The 23,926-nt window shown below is 37.2% G+C and overlaps 1 protein-coding gene across 1 annotated transcript; it reads left to right on the top strand.

Moving 5' to 3' along the window:
- Positions 1-3,728: 3,728 nt before the first annotated feature.
- nfkb1 (nuclear factor of kappa light polypeptide gene enhancer in B-cells 1) lies at positions 3,729-23,432 on the top strand (the record flags this gene model as incomplete). Its single annotated transcript, XM_059018848.1, is given in 10 exon segments — positions 3,729-3,769; positions 5,086-5,184; positions 12,795-12,943; positions 13,220-13,383; positions 14,678-14,836; positions 19,471-19,575; positions 20,993-21,084; positions 21,400-21,538; positions 22,895-23,020; positions 23,334-23,432. Coding segments are annotated over 10 exon segments (1,173 nt in total), but the record flags the coding sequence as incomplete, so codon positions are not given.
- Between the last annotated feature and the right edge of the window lie 494 nt (positions 23,433-23,926).

Raw genomic sequence — 23,926 nt, 5'->3', positions numbered from 1 at the left:
TGCACTACTCCAGAGCTTCCAACGCTTCCGCTTTCCTCCAATATGCAGATCACGGCAGCATTCCACAATCAAGGCTAATGCTAATCCCCATCTAATCAAAATACGAGGTGCTTGACCTTCTCAGCAATCTATTCGGATGTCCTCGACATCCTCTCAAATATTACAGCATTAATGCATGGTGAGAGACGTGGTATGGGACTGGAAATCCGTCTTGATTATGAGTTAAGGAGTTCCACTACTAGGAGAATGACTGGAGTTGTGAAACCCAATCTCTGAACGTGAGTTCACCTTTTCCATTTCAACCAGACAGGATAGTAGCAGACCGCTGATCGATCCTGTATTAACTAACACATAGGATGGTCGACATCTCTCTTCCCTTGTTTCCAGAAAATGGAGCACAAAGGGTGCTGAGCTTCCCAGCAGTCAATTTACAATGTTCGTTCAGTTCCAGCTGCTACCTCAACCCTCAATTCCAGCTCCCCCTTCGGCCTCTACTTTTGGTATCCAAGTTCCGTCAGCTGGTCCCGTCTGCTGCCCCCCCCCCCCCCCCCCTCCAGACTCCCCAGCTTCATCAGCTGCTATTTGACTGAATCCTACTCTCAGTAACCTGCTTCAATCTGCTCCGCATTTCATGTCTGCATCCCTTGCCCTTCTTCGAGAGCTTCATATTCGACAGCTTGATCAGTGTGTTCAGCCTTCTGTGCCCAGAATCGGATTAATCTTATTCCTTCAAACAAAACCAGATCCTGGCTTTCATCATCCATGGTAGGGATTCTCTCTCTCTCTCTTTCCCCCCCCCCCCCCCATTTTCTCCATACCAGCAGTTCGCCTGACCCTCCGTGAGATTCTTAAGAGTCTTCCCTTCTGCCTCCCCTTCCCACCTGTCTACATCAATGAACATTCTCTGTTTGCTCATTCTACTCTTCGGAAAATGCCACTTCACCCCATACAAGGATCTACCTATGGAGATCATCCGCATCTGAGCCCTCTTCTGTCTTCTCAGGAGCTCAGAATCCACAGTTTCTTCTACTTCTAATTTTTACTCCATCATTCAGCTGTGTACCTCCACGACGGATCCATTTCAACGTGGTCACTTCATTCAGCGTCAAGCAGAGTCCCCTATCTGCCCATTCTTTTCAATGTCAAGGTATTTCTCTGCATCTCAGCCTTCTTCAGTCTCCTCAGAACTCGAAGTTTCTTCTGCTTCTAATTTACTTCATCATTTGGCCGTACCTCCAAGATGGATCAATTTCAGCATGGTTAGTTCATTCAGCTGTCAAGTAGAATCCCCCTATCTCCCCAGCAAGAAACCTTAACCCCCCCCCCCCCTGCCCCCTAAGACCCTCAGTTCATTGATTCCTCTCACTCCTATCATCTCTCATCGCTGGTTCTCAACCCACCTCTCCACCCTCCAGAGCAAGCCTCCTTCCTCTACCCCCCGAAGGACCCCTCAGTTAATTGATTCCTCTCGCTCCTATCATCTCTCATCACTGGTTCTCAACCCACCTCTCCACTCTCCAGAGCAAGCCTCCCTCCTCTACTCTACCCCACTCCTCGGATCACTCATCACTGGATCTCAACCTACCTCGCCTCCAGAGCACGCCTCCCCTACCCCACCCCCCCAAATCATTCTGTAGCACAGCCCCCTCTGCTGCAAGGGCCAACATCAATCACAGTCAGATCATGAGTGTGGGGAGTTGGCCCTCTTCTGCAGTGGATTCTTTCATTCATTCATTCATTCATTCATTCTCCTCTCATAAAGTTGCAGCCCATTTTAAAATCGCTAGCATGCCCGGAGTGGGGGCTACCTGTCTGCCGGAGCCACCAGAGGTTTTCCCCTAATCGGCCTCAAGGGTTTTTTTCCTCTCCACAGAGCGGCAGGTATACACATAGTCGCATCCTACTAACAAATTACTAATCTCCCTCTGTTTGTCCTGTTTGTCCTTCTGGTCTTTTGTTTATGTTATGCGTAGGCATGTACTGTCTCTTGTTTGTCGCACGGTGTGGGAGTTTTCGTGAGGTGCCGGGGGTCCATCCTTTGGGGGGCAAGTGAGTCTCACTTCTCCGACCTCAGGGCTAGGCATCCGCCTCCCTTACCTTCAGGGGGGGTTCTCACCATGTGAGTCAGAGCGGACCCCCGGCCAAACTCTGTCCTGTCGCAGCTCCTGCGCTCATCTTGCCTTACTCGAGGCTCTGTTCTATTCTGCCTCTCTTTCAGGACGTGGTCACTCGTGCTGAGTCCTATACTAACCTCAATGCTTTGTCCTTATTTCAGGTCCCAGGCAGCGTGACGTCTCGGCCTATCAGGGGTTTTACGAGCGCCTCTTACAGAAGTCTCAGATGCTGGGTACCTCTCCAATCTCCTCTCGAGGGGCGGCTTTTCGAGTCATAACCCTCATTAGTGTTTTCGGTTGCTGGGTCCTCTGCCCCTGGGATGTGTCGGCATCGTCGCCCTCAGTCAGCGACCTCTTTTCTATCCCGTCCTCGATTGCTGGGTCCTTCGCCCCTGAGATGTGTCGGCATCGTCGCCCCTCAGTCAGCGATCATCTTGTCTATCTCATTTCGGTTGCTGGGTCCTCTACCCCCTGGATGTGTCGGCATCGTCGCCCTCAGTCAGCGACCTCTTTTCTATCCCGTCCTCGATTGCTGGGTCCTTCGCCCCTGAGATGTGTCGGCATCGTCGCCCTCAGTCAGCGATCATCTTGTCTATCTCATTTCGGTTGGCTGGGTCCTCTACCCCTGGGATGTGTCGGCATCGTCACCCTCAGTCAGTGACCACCTTCTGTCCTACTAACAGCTCCTTGCTGCTTCTTCTGCCTTACTCTTCAACCCAGCTCACGCCCCGTGAAATATATATATATATATATATATATATATATATTATATATATATATATATATATATATATATATATATATGTACTGTATCTCTCTTTCAGGGAACATTTTCTATGAAAATGGCATTTACCCTATAATTACTGACTAACAATTTTCTGAAACAATACTGAATAATTTATTAATATATTCTACAAAACCACAGTGGTTTTTAATTTCTTTAATTTAAAGTTTGGTGTCTCTTGAAATGCAGTAGCCAATTCGACTGTACTTTGAATTGCAGACCACATGATTTTTTTGATTTTAAAGGGCGTAAGGATTAGTCACTTCCAAGTCCCAGTTGCGTGTGACTATAACAGTAGGTTCCAGCACTATGTATTTGATGTGGTTTTTCAACGATCAACCCTTCCTTGAAATGTAAACTGTTTTTCTTCAACATGGTAGTCAATTTTCCAGTTGCAACTTGTACTGCAGTCTGTATGTTCTGATCATATATATGTTATGATTTGAACACTGATGTTTTCAGAACTACAACATATCTATTCAAAAACCAAACCTAGAATTTAGTTAACTTAAAAGTCTGTACACTGTTAGACATTTTCAATTAGTTTCTTTCTTTAAATGACTTAAACAATGGTGGTATTTAAATTCACAGCTGTTTAGATCAATTGTTATAGATTTGTTATAGATTTGATGTAATATGTTATAGATTTGATGTAAAACAGGTGGTACCTTTTTTCATTTTAGTGATTTGATTGATGAAAAAATGACTACTATTAAAAACCTTGCCCATTATGCATTTTTGTTAAGAATACGTTCAGTTTTTAGTTTTCTGTATAAAAAATAATAATAAAAAAAATGATCAGTGTTTTTTTTTTGTATTTATATTTTTAGCAGATGGACCATACCTCCAAATTATAGAACAACCTAAACAGGTAAGACTTTCTGTAAACAAGGTTATAGTCAGTGCTTAATTTGTACTGAGAGAGCTGCCAGGGCACAAAGAGCAAACAATGATTAAAGGGTACGATTTTGTCAAAATATGTAAAAATCACGGCACAGTCACAATAACGCTATTTAGACAAAAAAGCTATTTATTAATATAATATATTGTAAGATTTAATATGTGTGCTAAATAAACATCTATTTAACGTATTTAACATGTTTTTTTAACAGTGTCTTTTCAAACAACTGTAACAGGAATATGTTTGCCTTTAATTTTAACAGGTATTCCTTGTCCGATGTAAAAAAATTATAATAATAATCTGAACACCCGAAATTCATTTTTTATAATAAATGTTCTGGTTGTAAATGAAGAATTTTACACTATCTTTTTTGTTAATGTCTATTTAAACACAGCTGTGCTTTTGGTATTACAATATGTACATTAGAAGTTCACTGTCATCCCTGAGCACATTGTTAAGAGGTTTGTTTCTCCTTTTAAAGCTGCTCCTCCCGGCTTTTGTGAAATTGTTTGGGATATTGCTCTTCTAGTAGCATAGTACTTAATTTTGCTACTTTACTTTTTTGTAGTTCTGTGTAAGTATTCATTTTATTTGACGTTTGGTAACTGCTTTAACTTTGCACTGCTGCCATTCAGACTGCTCACTTCCTATTGTCACGCTGAGTGGAAACCAATGACAAAATTCACAGGTTCTGTGACTACCGTGGTATAATCCTTAAGAATAATACAGCTCTTAAGAACCGCAACGTTCAAAATCAAAACAAGCTTATTTGAAGAGTACTGCAGTATTGCAAGTTTACAATCACATATTCCACATCATATACGAAGTAGTAATACATGCAGAAAAATAAATTAAAACCAACCGCAATGTCTTCCAGCAATAAGGAATTAATTCAGATCATTTTGATGTGAGGTGCAGATTGTCAACAGTGTTGCGGCCTTCTACTTAAACATAGTACGTCCTAATCGGCATAGTGTATCATGTTGCCTATGATGCCTGACTCATGGGACACCCTGTATACGTCAGTTAAATGGTGTCACGGCTTTCAGACTCTGATACGGTTGGTTTTAATTTTGGTGCTGCTGTGCCTACTGAGTTTCTAAACTAATAAACTGTAGCTAAGTTCCCAATCATCCCAACCTGACATCTGAGAGAAGATCCCCAGGTAGTGTCTGGGGGAGAAAAAAATGCTGTTAATAAAAAAAAAGGTGGTTATTCAAAAACTTTTAAATGTTAAAGAAAGTGACAGGCATGAAGGTTTTAGTGACTCATCCACTCTGTTTTAGAGAGGCTTTCGTTTCCGCTACGGGTGTGAGGGACCATCGCACGGTGGCTTGCCTGGAGCCTCAAGTGAGAAGAACAGGAAATCCTTCCCACAAGTCAAGGTATGTGATTACATGGACCCCACATTGGTCCCAGATTTGTAGATTGTCTTGCTGGCGACTGAGTAATTGGAATTACGGCTTCTGTCAGTGCCCAGGCAAGTGAGACACTGCACCAAACATCTTTTTTTTTTTCCTTATGTTTTTTCTTACCAGAAATACCATACATTAATTTCTTGTAATTCCTAAATTGATAATCCTTCCCCTCTTAAGAAATTGGGCAGCAGATTTTAAATATCAAGACATTTAACGAATACAGCAGTGGCGCTCCAAATGTTAGAATTTACTGCCAATGCAGCTTGACTGAGTGGGATCTTTCTTCTTCATGTTCACATTGCAGAAACACATTTTTGGTAATTGTACAATGCGTAACATTGTATTAAAATATTGTATTTTTTTTTTACCTACTAGTATCTACTGATACTGTAACTCACTTCATATTTACAGTGGTATCAGGGAAAAAGTATGTTTAATTCAGACTTTTTGTTGTTTTGGAGGTCGTGTTACATTACGCATTCTGATTTGCTTTATGTTGTGTAATAAAAGAAAAATTGAGCCCAACAATGCAGCCTAATACCACTACAGATATAAAATGTATTGAACAAGGTGAATGAACATGCTTGTGGTTATTGCTACACAGGTCATTTGCTAATCTGTTATTATTATTATGTAGCATCCCAATGAGGCGGAGCTTATGCTGTATGTTAAATGTAAATACACAGCTGCTATTGTCACCGTTATCAGCACTGTCAATTTCCATTGCTGGCAGTGTCCTGTTGCAGTAGTCCCTCGCTAATACAGACTCTGTTATGCCGTACTGTGGGACACAACGTATGCCCCCCAATAATAACCAGCTAAGTGTGACACTAAGGCACTGTGAATGGCATGATCCAAAGAGACACACTGAAACAAAAAAAAAACATTGATATACTGAAACTAAAGACAGGACAAAAATAAGCGTAATAACAGGTACAAAGTAGCCTAAATTAAGAACATGAGTGAAAGAAGTCATATAAACTGTCATATACAGAGATTTGATCGAAAGGCGAGAGGCAGTGGTTGTCAAGCATGAATTTAAAGGGCCACATTTGCGGCCCTGAAACATGACATGGGGCTGCAGTAGGTACAAGTGAGTCTGTTTTGAACCCCACCCCCCAAGTTTTTTTCCAGTTTAGACAGCTCTCTATATATTTTTTATATTACATAATTGTGTATAATTTAAGAATGGATTAAGCACTGCACAGCTATAAAAAGGATGTTGTTAGTAATAAATGTAACAACAAAATACATTTACTGATGACTCATGTAAACTTGCATGAATCGGTGCGTATTTGAATTTTGGTGCTTGCCGCGGGGAGAGTCCAAATAGAAGCAATGAAAGGGGGGTTTCGAGGAAGCCTCACTTCCAGTGGGGGGAAAAAAAAATCCTGTATGATAAAATCACCCCTGGTAAAACTTATGTATGTATGTGTGTGTATTACTATCCCCCACTAATGAGGAATTACTGTAGTGAAGGTGTCACACTTTTTACATTAAACTTACTGAATTGCCATGAAACTTGGTTAGTTATTGATAGCTGGATGTAAGTCAAATTCCAAACAGCCATCCCCTTCATTAACACCAGTAACGATAGGAAACAACAGAGACTGACCTCAAGGTAGAATTTCAGCTTTGATTATTATAACAGTATATATATGTATTTTTTATTTGTTTGAAAGGATTTTCCAGGTTTCTGATTTCTAACTGTTGATTGAGAGTTTAAGTCATCATTGGGGAAATCACAGATTTGTAATTCTCTTGAAATTCCACCATGTGGCAGAAACTACTTCCAGTGGTGCAGCCACAGACTCTCGAAGCTGAAGCCTGTAAGCAGTTGTGTGGGCAGAAGCTGATTCTACATATGGCTGGGAAATTCCTTTTATGTCACTGTTATTGATAGGAGTGTCTAAAAATCTGTCAAATAAGCAAAACAAAACAAAAAAAGGGAAATAAAACTTTAGTTGTAACTCACTTTCTGCACAGTAATCTTGAAGGTAATTAATTTATTTTGGTTTGCCATGGGTTTTCAAAGAGTTCAGGTCTTCATTTAACTCCTGTTTTTTCAAGAAAATATTTCAAAGCAAAATTGCCTCACAACGACCGTGAATCCCTACCCTCCAAAAATGTCTCCCGTCTTGTGATTTTGAACAGAGGTTTTCTGTGGGAGCTGGCCCAAATTGGTTTCAGGGCAATCCACTTTAATTAAAATTGACTTGTGGGGCTAATTACGTTAGTTTGTTTAATAATTAATTTAAACAATTAATTAATTTGAATAAATACAATAGTTCAAATCAATGTGCGTTAATCAACTTGAATGAATACTATGTGACCATTACCATATTAGATCACCGACTAAATAAAGACAATCTATTAGTTATCTGCTAAATAATCTGAATATTCATTCACGTTAATTAAGACATCATAATCTTTTTATTTAATGATGTGTATAAGAATGAGCAATTACAAAACACACAAAACACCCTCAACCACAACAAGGTAGGTAAAATGTCATAGCAGTTTATTAGATAATAATACTAATGGTACAGAAAGGAAAGAATCATCATGAGATAACAGTTCACATACACATCAATGCAGCACCAGTAAACACTTATTCCTTGAATGTATATGCTTCTATATATGTTGTTTCTCAATAGTGCATTTAAACTACAGTACAAGTGGAATCCTATTGCTTCCTTAACATCCAGTATGGGTTCAACATTTCATTCTGTCACAGTACATTAACTCCTCTGTCTCAATATCAGTACAGGCTGTGCGGATCTGTCGGCAGGTGACGACGTCACTCTGCTGACCGTTCCCTCAGCTCAACTGCACAGACAGTGGCCCTGCATCTACCGCTCACAGGCAAAATAAAGTTAAACCTAAGCATTTATCATTTAAATGCAAAAAAAAACCTTATTAAATTACAATTATTCTAATAAAATATCACAGCTAAGGCTGAACTACAGTTGTTTAATAACAATTACACAAGTATACTTTCAAACAAGTACTTCATATGACAATATGAGTTAAGCAGCTTAGTTACTTTTTAACCAGGTTCAAACTCTGAGGTTTTTCATAAGCTCATTAAAAGCACAATTTAAGATAACTACTGTATTAACTTCTATGTGTTGTAAATTAATTACTCTAGTTCCACAAGGGAAAGGTAATGAAATTATATTCAATGGTTCCTTGAAGAAGACCCAAAAGACTGCAGAATAAATCTTCCGTTGTACAGTAAGTTACATTTTTGCTTCATTACCATAAATCTTCAAACCCAAGTTGGGACTCCTTTATCTTCAAAACCCAAGTGGGGGTTTCACACACAGCCTGTGTGTTTTCTTCTTTCCTTGAATGCTTCGCCTAGCAGGCAGACGCAGTCTCGTAATGCTGTGGTTACGACTGGGAACAGAAGCTTGAAGCCGAGCCGGGAATGGTTCTTTTCAACGCATAGATAAACTGACTCGCAGACGTCTCTTTTCCTATCAGCAGGAGTCCTGAACACGGAGCTTTCTTTGACGTTCGTTTATTGCTTAACACTATCTTCGCTTATGGAGCCATGTTAGACTCAGAAACAAATTCGGGGACCAAATTGGAAACTGATTCAAAGTTCTTGCTGCAAGTTGCTAGTTCTTATAGGACTTTCACATAAAGACCTGTGCATTACCCCTACAACTGCAATCCATTGTTTTGGACAATGGGTTGCCTAACCCTGCATAGGATGAATGCATTACCTAATTATGACTTCCTTCTGCTGTCTGCAGCTTTCGTTTCCTTCATAAATTCTGATTGGATGCTCCGATCTATTTACGATCCTGTAGAGACCCTTTGTGTCAGGTTCAGTTAAAGTCCACAAGAGCTCACTACCCCCTCCTTTGTGCTGGGTGCTCGGAAGTTGCACCAGTCAATAGTTCACATGCTGCCTTGCATACTGTGTGTTCAAGAATGAATCCAAAAGATTAGATCAGATATGTACTTATATAAAAAAGAGTTATTAATTCCAGGCAAATGTGCCTACAGACTGAAGTAAACCGCTTATGAATAAATTACTGAGCTTTTTATTGTTTTAAAAGTTTTTGTTTAATAGCAACAATAAACCCTAAAGTTTATCAAGCTAGAATATGCCACAGAGCACAGCCCTGTGTCTGTGTGGTATTATTACAGGGTGCTGTCACTTTATTGGAAACTTTACTTTGAAAGTATATGACATTTTTATAACAGACAATTTTACGTTGTTCCCGCCTTCAATAAGCAGTGCATGAAAAATGTGGGCATTTAGAAAGTACATCCAATGTTGATGAGTACCCAAAATTTCACTACTGTCGGTTTATATTGGGTTACTTGTTTTGCTAACATCATTTTTGAATCTGTGCTTTTATTTATTTATTTATTTATTTATTTATTTATTTATTTATTATTATGTATGTATGTATTTATTTATTTGGCCTATCCAAGGTGACTTGAAGGTGTTAGAGGGCAGTGAAGGGTTACAATGCAAGCTTAATATTTAAATACAGTGTAGTTTACAGTAAGTGCAAATACTACTAAAATACAATATGAACTAGGATGCAACAAGTTAAGATTACAAGTTATATCTACAATGACATAGTAGTGCAGTAGAGCAAGGATAGTGCATTAGCTGAGCATCCAGTAACGTGGTGCATAGGTCAGGCAAGTTCAGTGTATAATAGGAGCAGTAGAGCAAGAGATCTACAAGTGCAGTCTGAACAGGTGGGTCTTGAGGAGGCGACGGAAGGCAGTGAGAGACAGAGCAGTCCTGAAGTTCACGTCTGTGAACAGGTCAGTCTGTTTTTTTTTTTTTAATGTGAAAGTTAGTTTAATAATTAGCTGTACAAATATTGACGACTGTTGCAGGATAGCGTCAGAAGTAAGACTTGGGAAAAGCTGCAGTTGAAGCACGTATGCACACTTTTAATACACAAACAAACACAGGAACAAATAAACTGGCACGAAGGCCAAAATAACAGGCTTAACAAAACAAGCAAACGTAAAATAGGCTGGGCATTTGCCTTCATTAATTACTAACAAGACTCAATCTCCCTCCCCTCACACACAAAGGATTTCTCCTCCCTTTTATACATGTGGCCATTCTCCAACTAGTACTTAGTTACCTAATTGGAGAATAGCCACACCTGTGGTTTTTGGCAGGGACAGCTTTAACCCCATCCCTGCCAACCTTACATTCCCACACACACACTATTATTATTATTATTTATTTATTAGCAGACGTCCTTATCCAGGGTGACTTACAATTGTTGCAAGATATCACATTATTTTTACATACAATTACATTATTTTTTACACATTATTTTTACGTACAATTACCCATTTATACAGTTGGGTTTTTACTGGAGCAATCTAGGTAAAGTACCTTGCTCAAGGGTACAGCAGCAGTGTCCCCCACCTGGGATTGAACCCACGACCCTCCGGTCAAGAGTCCAGAGCCCTAACCACTACTCCACACTGCTGACACTATTTATACCAGCAGGGCTTTTTTTCCCTGCCACAATGACATACAATGAATGTATTGTTATTGAATTAAAATGAATAAATCCATATTCGACTTATAATAAACAAGACTAGAAAACATAATTTGAGTATATTAAACATGAACCAGGCAAGGGAATTAAAAAGACATAATATATCAAAATGGAAAATCCATGCATATAAGAACCCTATACACACTCCTGGTGGTTTTGTTTCTCATTTTCTCACATTAACACAATTAACACTTAATAACATTTCTTGCAGCAGCCTGAAATAAACCACATTTATTTCTTCTTAGAAATGTGACTAATGGTTACTCTGCCCGGTATGGCTTAGATCAGTGGTGGGTAATTCTGGTCCTGGGGAGTCGGTGTCCCTCCTGGCTTTTGTTCCAACTTTGCTCTGAATTACTTAATTGGACCAATTATTACCAATTATTGGTCTAATTAAGTAATTTAGCGCATAGTTGGAACAACAGCCAGGAGGGACACCGGCCCTCCAGGACCGGAATTGCCCACTCCTGGCTTAGATCCATACATAGCTGGCACACACTTTATAAAGGACAGGGCATCCATTTTTTTATAGCCGCACAATCAGTTATATTGACAGTAAAGAGTGTTTTTTGTTGTATTTCTTTAACACATTATAGACAGAGATATGTTTATAAATACCATACAACTGGTCAGCATACTTTTTATGTCTAACCCTATAAGCAACAAGTCTTTTATACCTCATTGAAATAATAAACATTGAAAGAATATGAAAATTAACCACGGAGTACCATTGTACACATATTATAAACATATAATATATGCTACAATTGTTGACTCTATTATACCTGATACTAAATTATGGTACAGTATGGATGAGCTAGAGGTTTTTCTAAGGTGATGTTACTGTTTATAACATTTTAGGAAATCCATCAATGTACCTTACAACAAAAAAATACGCCACAAAATGTGTATATGTGTTTATTGTTTGTAACTAAAGATATCAAGCTAATCATTTCTCCACAAGCCCAGTATTTTTTTTTTCTTTTGTGCTGGTAGATGTGTGGTGTGGTGAATTAAGTAATCTCTTGATCTTTAGTTTTTTTTTTTTTTTTTCATTGTAGTTGGAAGTCATGATGTGACTCATCTGACCAGAGTGAAAGTTTTTTTTTTAAAAACCACAGGAAACCAGGGTAGTCAAGTAAAAAGATCCCCTCATTTAAAATGCAAGCTTTCATAAATATAATTGGTATAAATTGTTGTTGTTGTTGATATATTACAGTGACCTAAGATGGCTGCCGTATTAGGGTTGAGTGATTTTGTTTATTGTATCTGTTTATTTTTTTGGTTTGTTTTCTGGATATTAAAGATGGTTCTAGATATTAGCTTCATGTCGTAGAAACAATTTGAGGTGGTGGCTCTCTATTTGCACGATAATGTAAACTCTGAATGCTAAATGTTTTGGTGACCTCTGGCCCTGTATGTGCTACTGCTTTAAGGTCACATGACTTTTTACATTTCTGTTGTAAAGAGACAGAAAACCTTTTTCTAATGACTGGTAAACAGCTGTATTATCTGATTCTTTGACGTAAGTGTTGTCCAGTAAAAAATAATCATTTAACTGTCAAAGTCAAATACAACAGATAATAAGACTGTGCAAGCCCACTGTAGGTAATAAACACAAACATACTGACTGAATTAAAACAGTGCAGCAAATCTGCATATAAAAATGAAGAGTAAGAAAAAAATATTCAATAAAAAATGCAATGAAAGAGATTTACAAATTTTCCAAATGTACATCAGAGAACCCAAAGGAACTAAATAAATTAATTGCAATTATGCCTAATAAAGTATGCCCTACTGTACTATTTTTTCTTTTAGTGAGGTTGTTGAGCTAACTCTCTCGCAATTTATACGTCATCAAAAAGTGCAAGACTTGCAGCATTATGACTTTAATGAATGCAACTTATTCTGCGTGAAAATATGCAGTAGTCTTTACTGCCAAGACCACTAAAATGCTGACATTTTCAATAATAAACCACTTCTGCTATTCCTTATGTTGCAATATTTACTATTTAGATATGCAACTATCAGGGACCAGCAAAGATCGTCATTCAGCTCGTGACCCATTCCAAAGAGGTGCACCTGCATGCACACAGCCTGGTTGGAAAGCAGTGTGACAAAGGCATATGTGTGGCTGACCTGCAACCCAAAGATACAAGCATCAGGTGAGCAATTGTAAACCTCTAGGAGGACCTGTTGACCAGGTTTTGAGAGCCCAGTATTCCCCCAATGAGTTTTATACATACGGACGACTGAATCCTAGAATCTATCTATGGAGTTAACAAAAATGCTCTGGTACAGTGCTTTAAAAAAAAAAAAATAACATATTTTATAATTACAGTGATTGTTTAATGAACTTGCTACAATATATAATTTGTTAAATGTCACAAATCCCCTCACAAACAGGCATGAACAGCACCAATTACTTTCCCCTCTCCTAGTTTTCCAAACCTGGGTATTCTTCATGTCACTAAAAAGAACGTTACCAAGACCTTGGAGGACAGAATGACTGAGGCGTACAGATTGGGCTACAACTTCGGCGTCTCGATTCACCCAGAAATAAATTCTTTACAAACCGAGGGGCGAGTACCAAGAGAACTCACAGGTAACAATTGGAAAGACTTAAAGAAACTTAGATTTAATGACCAACGTTTCGACCACCTATTTTTCAATGTTGAAGACACTGAAAATATTTCTAATCGAAATAGTTATGGAATTGATAAAGTTTCTTTTAGTATTTCTAAAACTCTATGGGTGGTTTATAGTTCTGGATGAAGCATTGGACATGTGCCAGTTTTTGCATTATACTGTATGTAAAGCATGGGTGTTCTGTCCACTTCACTTTACTTTCATGATAGCATCTCTTTCATGGATAACCCAAAAGGGCTTGCAGGGTTATGCCTTTTCAGTTTTTCTGCTTTGCATATATGCTTTAATGAAAAACAGATGGGCACAGCAGCATAGTAGTGTGTTTCTGTTGTGTTTTCCTGAACATATATATATATATATATATATATATATATATATATATATATATATATATATATATATATATATATATATATGCCAACAAAATGTGCAATTGGTAAGGCATTAAATGTCATAGTGTTACTGTCAGTGTGAAGGGCAATGCACCAAAACCATCAAGTCAAGCTACATTCCCTTCATTTTTTAGGGTGATCAAGGTAGAGCAGGGTTTCCAAATTCTAGAGACTAGAGTCATCTACTGCAAGTATAAGAAAAGTAGTTATTTCAATCCGGTGGCATTAGCAGCATAATCAGCGCCCCTCTTTTCTTGTGTTGAAGATCTTTAGGTTCTTTGCTTGTTGTTTTTATACTTCACCCTTTCAGTCCTGGTAGAACCTCAAGATCTCGTCTTATCTCAAGGTCACACAGTGAGTCAGTGGCTGAGTCAGGATTTGAACTGGGGACCTCCTGGTTACAAGCTCTTTTCTTTAACCACCAGACCAGTGTTTAACCGCCTTACCAGTGTTCTCTCCCATAATTGCAATCACCCTCCAAAAATATCCTTTTAGCTTTCTAACTTTCTAGCTTTATCACCAACTGTACGATTATCGATAGTAATTCCAAAAAATTCAAGACTAAACAAATTATCGATTAATATTACAATAATCGATTATTGTCCCAACCCAATTGTTTTCAGTTACGACACGACCTTCACAGTAATCACTTTGGTTAGGTAGGTTGCGTTCCCCATTGCACACAGATCCAGGCAGTTATCCTCAACAGAAGAAATGGGGCACCAATGATCATGTTACTAAACAGCCTATTCACTCCTGTTACAATTACAGAGCTTTGAAACCAATGTATGCCTTATAAGTTTCTGAAATCCCAATAGCATGTTAGAAAATGGAAATTAATCAGATTCCCTGTTATAGATCACCAGAGATGCCTCATCGCTAATGCTGCCATCAGTCAGGCCAAGGACATGGATCTCAGTGTGGTTCAGCTGATGTTCACAGCATTCCTACCTGACAGTGATGGTGGATACACGAGGCGACTGGACCCCGTCATTTCAGATCCAATTTTTGACAGCAGTAAGTACTAGGGATTCAAGTCAATATGAGAATCTATGAGCATGAGAATTTTTGTCAATTTTAATACTCTTTTTAACTTGAAGTGTGCAACATCCGGAGGGGGTAGATCAATGCCAATTTGTTACAATTAGCATCAGTCCATGCATCAAAATGCACCTTCAAGGGAGAAATTGAAGAACAGTCATCTTGCTGGGACAGAAATACACTTCCTTATCTCCTGTAAAACCATTGGAAGTCTTGTGTTAAGAAATACTTATCATACAATTTAAGAAAAACGACGCAAGGGCCAATGGTACTCGGTATTAACAAACCTCTGAATAATCTCAAAACAGGTTAATCAGTTTATACTGTACATTTTTATACATATACATTATAAATGCAACAAACAAGCTAATTTACATACCTCTAGTTTCTGGGACCATGGGTGATAAATCACTGAAATCTCAGCAATGAGCCAAACTTTCAGTTTAGGTCAATCAGTAAACCCTTCGAACCCAGAGCCAGTTTCCTTTAGGATTATGACTGACTTAAAGAAATTGTGACTGGCTAATATGACTATCTGAAGAAAATACAACTTTAATTTAGCTGAAGATTTTCAACCGACTTTTTTAACTTAGGCCCGGACCAAATCAAAACTTTGACAACCCGCTAATTGCACTTAACAAAACTGTATTTAATAGCATTTTCTTTTTTTTGTAAGTATCTTATTTCTTCTACTCATAAAAAGAAAACGCTATTAAATACAGTTTTGTTAAGTGCGATTAGCGGGTTGTCAAAGTTTTGATTTGGTCCCAGCCTTAGATGTGACAGTGCAACAGAAATATACAGCGCAACACATATTAATGTATTATGAATTATTTAAATTATTTGTACTACTTCCACTCAAATTAGTGTAATGCACACAAAAACTTTATTACATTTGTTTTCATAGGTATGCTGAAAGAGTGTCTAGTATATATTTAAAGTGCACACCAAACTAACCTGAACTGGATGCAATTACAGTATGAAAAAAAAAAAAAAAAAAGAATCGGTGGAAACTTATAAAATGAGACATACTGTCTGAAATGGTTGTTAAACGTTTTAAAATCAATCTGGAAATTACAAGCAGTATATCAACCGGTATTGCTTATTATCTATACATCTTCAGCCCCAAAACCATACAGTCTCAAAAAGTATATTAATCAATATCATATTTACATCATTATCCACATAACATACTTAAAGAAAAGCCTGATCTGTATTTGTTTTCACAATTCTGAAGCCATAATTTTTGGAAACGATCACTAAACGTAAAACCATATTGTCACTATATTTTATAAAACCTTGCAGCTACATGGTATAAAAGCAACATTAAAAAGTTACAACTTGACAAAATCTTTGAATTTTAGTCAACTGTATACAAACCTACAGCCAGGAGTTTGTAAATAAAAATATAATGTATCTTATAATTAAGAAAGAGGGATAGCATTTTTGTTTCTAGACCTAAAGTGCTGACCTTGATTTGTAGTATCTTCTATATATGCTTCAAGTTATCATGTGGCTGTTGGTTTTTGTGCCTTACTGTTTGTGTTGGTAGCTGCATGCCGACCTTCGCCTATCCATGTTTTAACATAATCTTCAGGTTTAAAGAATACCAGTGGTGGGCCAGCTAATCTGAACAGGAGCGACAAGCTCCTGTTCAGATGTTTTTTGGGCATTTTTATGCTGAACACTTTAGTCATTCAATTCATGTTATGTAAATAAGTTGTTACAAAAAAAAAACAAATCATACAGTTCATCATTTGCAAACCTGTATAATTCTTGCAAGACAAAAAGGTACCAGAGTAATATCAGCTGCTATTGGCACGAATGGGACTACATAAGCACAGCATGTTTCAGGGGAATCTTCTTTCAGTGTGAAGGTACAGTTACGAGCAACAAAGGCCAACCAATAGAATGTTAGCAGAAGCTAGGAAGAGGCAGTCGCCCTAGCAACCAGTAGCAGCACTCAGTCAGGGTCAGGTAAAATGAGCTTGCTGTTTACCAAATATGACTGACGGTGGTGGCTCCAGGGTCTACCGTTAGCTTATGTTCCCTAATATAACAGCATCGAATCCTGCTGTTGAAAAATATTTTAATACAAAATACTTCTCATACAGTAATTATAGTACAGTAGTTACTTATAGCCTTTCTTTGAAAATGTATTGATTTGAAGTTAAGAAACGTACATCTTTTACCAGACAATTTATGAACTTCATATTACATTCTGATGGTTGCTGAGTAACCAAAAAAAATAAAGCACATATTAAGATATTTAGTTACAAAAATAAACTTAAATTTAATTTGTAGTAGCGGTAGCATGTTAGCAGAGTTTTCTATGAGGGGATTTTAACTGACCGTTTTGAGAATCTTGTAGGACTGTCAGGTTGCGCCCTATCTTGGCTTAAATCCTATCTTTCAAACAGGTTACAATATGTTCAAATTGAGGAGCACACCTCCTTCTTATCTAGAGTTACGTGTGGCGTCCCGCAGGGCTCTGTTCTTGGACCAATCTTGTTTTCCCTGTATATGCTCCCCCTGGGTGATGTTGTCCATAGACACAGGGTATCTTTCGCTGCTATGCTGATGACACATAATTGTATCTATCTCTGAAACCAGGTAATTCCACATCTGCAAATGCCTCAACTACCTGTCTTATTGATATTAAGAAATGGATGTCAACAAATTTTCTACTGTTAAATTCTGATAAAAACTAATTTTGGGGTCAAGAAATCAACGAGAGAGGGTAAATCAATGTGCCTGTACAGTGCACAGCTACCCCACTGAGTCAAAGACAGAAATTAGAAATTTGGGTGTCGTTTTTTACCCTGATTTTTTTATTTGAATCCCACATTAGGAACATAACTAAAGTGTCTTTTTTGCATCTAAGAAATATTGCTAAATTAAGATGCTTTCTCTCAGCACAAGATGTTGTGATACTGATGCATGCCTTTGTAGAATAAATTACTGTAATCTACCCTATTTTCTGGTATTCCAAACTGTGTTTTGTCCAGATTGCAGCTTGTGTAAAACGCTGCTGCCAGGCTAATGAAAACAAGTTTGATCATATTACGTTGGCATCCCTACACTGGCTCCCAATACGATACAGGATTGATTTTAAAGTCCTGCTCATAACCTATAAAAACTTAAATGGGTTAGCTCCATCCTACCTGAGTGAGAACACAGGTGGAAGAGCATTCAGCTACAGGGCCCCTAAATTGTGGAACGAATTGTCTCTGTAAGGGAGGTACCAACTATGGCAGCTTTTAAAACTAGGCTTATTTTTATAGTCTATCATATACATGATTATACTATTGCCTTTTTACTGTGTTTTATTTTAATTTTTTATCGTACTTATTTGTTGGGACGGTTTCTAATGCTTACTGCTCTGTAAATGTTCATGTTGTGTCCATGTGAAGCTCTCTGTGGCACCTTGTTGCAAAGGATGATATATTAAATAGAGATTTGATTGATTAATAGAAACATATAACAAATAATTAGCCTAATTAATTAGTTAATGTTTTATTAATTTTTTATTAGGCTCGCAAAATCAATAATGGAACTGTTGCATTGTGAGTCTTTAAATTCATCAGGTGTAAATATGAATAGTTTCTAAGTGTTTTTTTTATTTTTTATGTTGCAGTGCTTGCTGTGTATTGGTGACACAGAGTTGAAAATAACAAAGCAATGATGACATGTTTTTCACAATTTTATAATATCGGATCAGATAATCTGTTATTTTACATGTTTTGCTGCACAGAAGTTAATATCTGGTTAACATGTTGCTCCCTAAAGCCTGCTGAAAAACCACAGAACTTCTATTATTCATTGTTCCACAAAGCACACCTGGAGGCTTCATAACCTTTAAACAAGTGATATTTTCTTTGGGAGGATGGAAGAGAGGATAGTTAATGTACATTCAGTAATTACTCTGGTGCAAAGATAAAACACTGAAAATTATTCAGAATTCCATGCTGCCCCAATCTTTTACATTAACAAAATGATCTGTTTTCATTTTCTACCATTTGCGATTGTTGTTTGTTTGTTTGTTTGTTTTCATTTGAAATGGACAAATGCTTATTAAATCCAGAATTGTTTTTACGTGATGCATACAAATTTGTCCAGTATCAAGAGGTCAACAAGTGCTATAGTTAAAAGGATGTGCAGTGATTTGCTTTGTTACAGGAATTGTTGATGATAATGCTGATGATAATAATACTATGATGAAAGCTGGCCCACTTTATTAAGATGAAATACTGTAAAGAGTGGTGGTGTTGTCTTTAAAATGCTTTTGTCCCTTTGGGCATGGTGCTGGTCTCAAGGTCGCTCCTTATGCTGTAAAAGTGGAGGCGGTAATGAAACTGAAAGCAAAACCCAGGTGGTCCAAAACTAATTCTTAAAAAAAACTTCTGACAGCTTTTGCAAGAATGTCAACCAGTGTTTAGGGAAATTTGAGTTTACTGTACTAAAAACTGCAACATTTACAAAGTATTACCTTGCATATGTCAGGCCAGGGTTTGATGCTTTTTAGGGGGGAGAGGGGACTTGATAATTGCCTTTACAATAGATTTTAAAAACCTGTATCTTGATATATTTTGGTTTGTTCGCCATCACAGAAGCCCCAAATGCCTCTAATTTAAAGATTGTGAGGATGGACCGCACAGCTGGCTGTGTTACTGGGGGTGAAGAGGTCTATTTGCTTTGTGATAAGGTTCAGAAAGGTAAGCGTGTTCCTCCTTTTTAAAAATGGCAGATAATGTTTATATAAATGGTGGTGACAATGATGTCTCAAGCAGATGCTGGGGTATTAGTTAGTTGATACTGAACACATGTCAGAATGCTAATGACAAAGATGAATATATAATATAATATAATATAATATAATATAATATAATATAATATAATATAATATAATATAGCCTTGGCCCTTCTTATTTGAGTGAGCTACTGTCCTCTTATGTTCAGGCTTTACCTTCCGTTCTGCTCATGTCACAGGTAGCTTGTTGGTAGAGCCAAGATACTGTTTAAACTCTTCTGGGGGCAAGTCCTAATAGTTTATGTGCCCCTTGTCTGTGAAACTTGGTGCCTGCCTGGCATTATTCATAGTCAGTTGTTGTTTTGAATACAGTTTATCTTTGTGATGTAACATTTTCTCCAGAGATGTTCATTATTTGATATGTGGAGCTCTCTGTGATGAGCATACAGGCTGGGGAACAACTTATAGGCAGCAGAATCCTCATGGCCCTTGTCAAACAGAATTGAAGGCTGTACATAAATCTGACCGAAGGAGAAGTGATGGCAAGCCAGAGCTTTTCTGTTTCCAAAACAAAGGAATATCGCTACCATGTGCTGACCTAAAACCAAACTGGTATTAAAAGATTGTCCTAATTTACTTGTAAGTTACAAATATTTAAATCAAAATATAGATATTTGTATTCCCGTTTAATTGTCTGCTAGTTTCCAAAGACTTAATTTCAATGTGTAATAATGTCAAGAAATATGGTGGTGGATACCTTTGGTTTACCCTTTCACTGCTCTTTTGTGAGGACTATACTGTGCATAAAACTGGTTTGCGATGAACTAAAAAGAAAATGTTTTGTGCAACACTTGGCAAGAGCAAAGAAAGAGCAGTGAAAAAGTATTTTTAACCCCCAAACTAGAAATTGCACAAGGGGTAAATATTGGCTATCTGCCACCAATTAGTTTTTTGCTTACAGCACATCTCATTAAAAGGTAAGATTTGAAAACAATGAGAAACGCCAACAAGAATAAAAAGTTGATCATTTATAACTGAGTTCAACTTTAGTATGATTCACCTGCAGTCTGTTTTGTCACCTACGAATAAGGAAGTACTGTGCATGGCCCAGTGGTTCATGTTCATGGGATTTCCCCAGTACTACATTTTACACAAAACAATGGTGTATTAAGCTATTGAAGGGATTGAATTGGCTTCATTTGAATTTTGTCACACACAGTATTGTACTGCTGAAAATATAATAAAAAAAACAATATCCCCATTAGCTCTCAACTGCTGTGCATGCCAAAACTATGACTCAGAATGATGATAACAAAGCATTGTTTTAAATAAACTGTTTATTTTTTTCCGTAAAAATTCAATACTGCTGATTTTCCTAACAGATGACATCCAAGTTCGGTTCTATGAGGAGGATGAAACAGGAGGATACTGGGAAACGTTTGGAGATTTTTCTCCAACAGACGTGCACAGACAGGTCTGTCCTGTAAAAAAGACAAAAAATGTAGCCGCACGTAGCCAAAGCTAGCTTTCTCGATTTGATACTATTTGAAGAACCTTTACATTTTAGTTCTAAAAGGAATGGATTTAGCAAGTACAAACATGTAGTAATTTAAGGCCTTATTCAGTGCTTTGTTGTCAGCTTGACTTGAGTTTTTTAAAGTTGAACTATTGAAGCATTGAATCTGCTTGAATTGTCTTTCGTTGACAGTCACAAAATAATTTATTTATTTTTCATGTCTTGTGGAAAAAAATAGATGACGCTGTAACAAAATGACATTTTATCTTTCAGTTTGCTATAGTCTTTAAGACTCCAAAATACCGGGACCTCAACTTGCAAAAACCAACCTCTGTGTTTGTCCAGCTGAAAAGAAAGTCTGACAATGAGACAAGTGAACCAAAGCCCTTCACTTACCATCCACAGGTTATAGGTAATTGTACTTGTATCTTTCACATGCTTAATCAGAATACTGTACAGCATTTAACAAAGAGAAATCAGTACAGTAGAACCTGTCCTATCCAAATGAATTGGTTCCAGCGGGTCCATCAGATATGCAAAATATTGTATCTCGGAGGAGTCGTTATACAACATTGTAGTCACTTTATTAACAGCTGGGCATTATAAATGAACAATGTCAGGTACACCAGTGTGTCTAAAACACCAAAGTGTGGTACTGCCTATACAAGAAAATCTGTGAAAATGATTGCAAAACAAAGCACTACAATACAGTATTTGACAATTACAAAATAGCATTCCAAAAACAGTTCTTACTGGCTTTCTGAGGCTATGCCAAAGTAATGCGACACATTATGCTGTGTGTGTTAACCCGAGAAACAACAACATGAAAGCAAACTAGCTGTGGAGGTCAGTGAAAAAATCTTGTTTCAGCTTTAACAGTATATTAATTATATGAATCCCTTGCTTTCTTGTTTTCTTTTATTTAACATGGTTAAACTGGGCAGTTACATGACGTGAGAACATGTAAAAAGTGCAAATGAATCCATTCTGTCCTGCTAAGAGCCAACTTCATTGTTTTAAACCCATAATAAAATGTGCATTGATCAGTTTTCATAAGTACCGTTCAGTTGGTAGCAGCATTTGCCAGAGATCCATCAGTTAAAAGAGAGTATCATAGCTTACAGGAGTGGATATGACAGGTTCTACTGTATATAGAGAGATTTCAGAAATACCAATTACATCATTTTGAATTTGATAATTAGGATTGGTATTTCCATTCTGCATTTTTGTCTGATTTGACGGTTGTTTATCAGCTCAACATGCGGTTACAGTACAAATGAAAAACAATTATGTTATTAGATTTGTAAACATGGTGACATGTAGAAAAAATAAACTATTATTATTATTATTATTATTATATTTCACATTCACATACAATATGCAATATATGAAGAATGCTAATAATGCACATCAAAGCTGTTGATTATGTTGCACAATTGATTATTTATTTTGGTAGTTATAGAAGACTATAACTTTAGATGATGCAAGCAGTTTACCTTGTGTACTGGATCCAGATGTACATAGCTCAATGGAATCTTGTATAAGTGGAATTCACGCTTTCACTGTACATAACCGAGATCAACACACAAACTTTTGCAGCTTTGTTCTGCTTAAAATAAATAAATTTAAAAAAATTAATGTACTGGTTTCAATGATTCAGTTGAATTACATTTTTATTGATGTAAACACTATTTACAGTTTTATTGATGTAAACACATATTTACATTTTTTGTGTAGAAGATGAGTATTTGTCTTTCTTTGTGCACAGATAAAGAGGAGGTCCAGAGGAAGCGTCAGAAGACACTGCCCAGCTTTCCGGATTATGGTGCTGGATCTGGTGGAGGGGGAGGAGGGATGTACGGTGGGGCAGGAGGGGCTCCTGGAACAGGAGGGGGTAAGCCAATACAAATCAGGCACTTTCCCTTCATTCAAACATGAGGAATTCAAAACCAGTAAAATCAATTGATCTTTTTTTGAGAATTGAATATAGTTTTGCTCCACTTCTTCCCTGCACCTTTATTCAGACTAACTTGTCCAGTGTGATTGTAGAGATGTATGTTGGTCCTCGTCTTTTAAGGCTATTGAATCTTCCAGTGAAGTAGTAGTGCCATAGACAAGAGTAATACATTATTTTATTAGGAATAAGTAGTTCAACAAACATATTTAATATGTAAAGGTACTACACATAACATGTTTTTCTCTTATAGCTGGATTTAATTACCAAGGATACTCAAACTATAATCATTTTGGAAGCCGCTATCCATATTCTGGTGGTCCCAGCAGCTCTGGTGCTGGAATGAAACATGGTAAAAGAAAATTACATTTATTTTATTATTTTACATTTGAGAAGCCATTTGAGTTGTACTTGAACTCTTTCAGCACTAAGCAACATTACATGACCCCCCCCCCAAATAACTAATTAACACTTGCAGTGTGTTATACTGAAAAATACATAGATATACATATTGGTATATTAGATTAGTTAATCTAGTTAAAAACGAGTGCCATTTTTGCCATGAAAACGTAATTACTGTTTCTGTTTGCTTTCATTACCACTTGGACACATTGCTATAGGAGAACATTTAGTACTCCATTTATTATAGTCAAAACATTACAAATTGTGGATAGATATTACATGTTGATCATAAAAATGAAAGAAAACTAAATTGCTACGACAAATCACCTTCATGACAATTTATAACTTATGTAATAATAATCATAATAATAATACATAATTCTTAGTCCTTTTTAACATTTTTGGTTTTGTGTTTTTCCAAGTTTTCCACTACATTCTCTTTGT

The sequence above is a fragment of the Acipenser ruthenus genome, unplaced genomic scaffold (assembly GCF_902713425.1).
Source record: "Acipenser ruthenus unplaced genomic scaffold, fAciRut3.2 maternal haplotype, whole genome shotgun sequence".
Lineage (NCBI taxonomy): Eukaryota > Metazoa > Chordata > Actinopteri > Acipenseriformes > Acipenseridae > Acipenser > Acipenser ruthenus.
The sequence above is the reverse complement of the archived record's forward strand: the minus strand, read 5'-3'. Positions and strand labels throughout refer to the sequence as shown.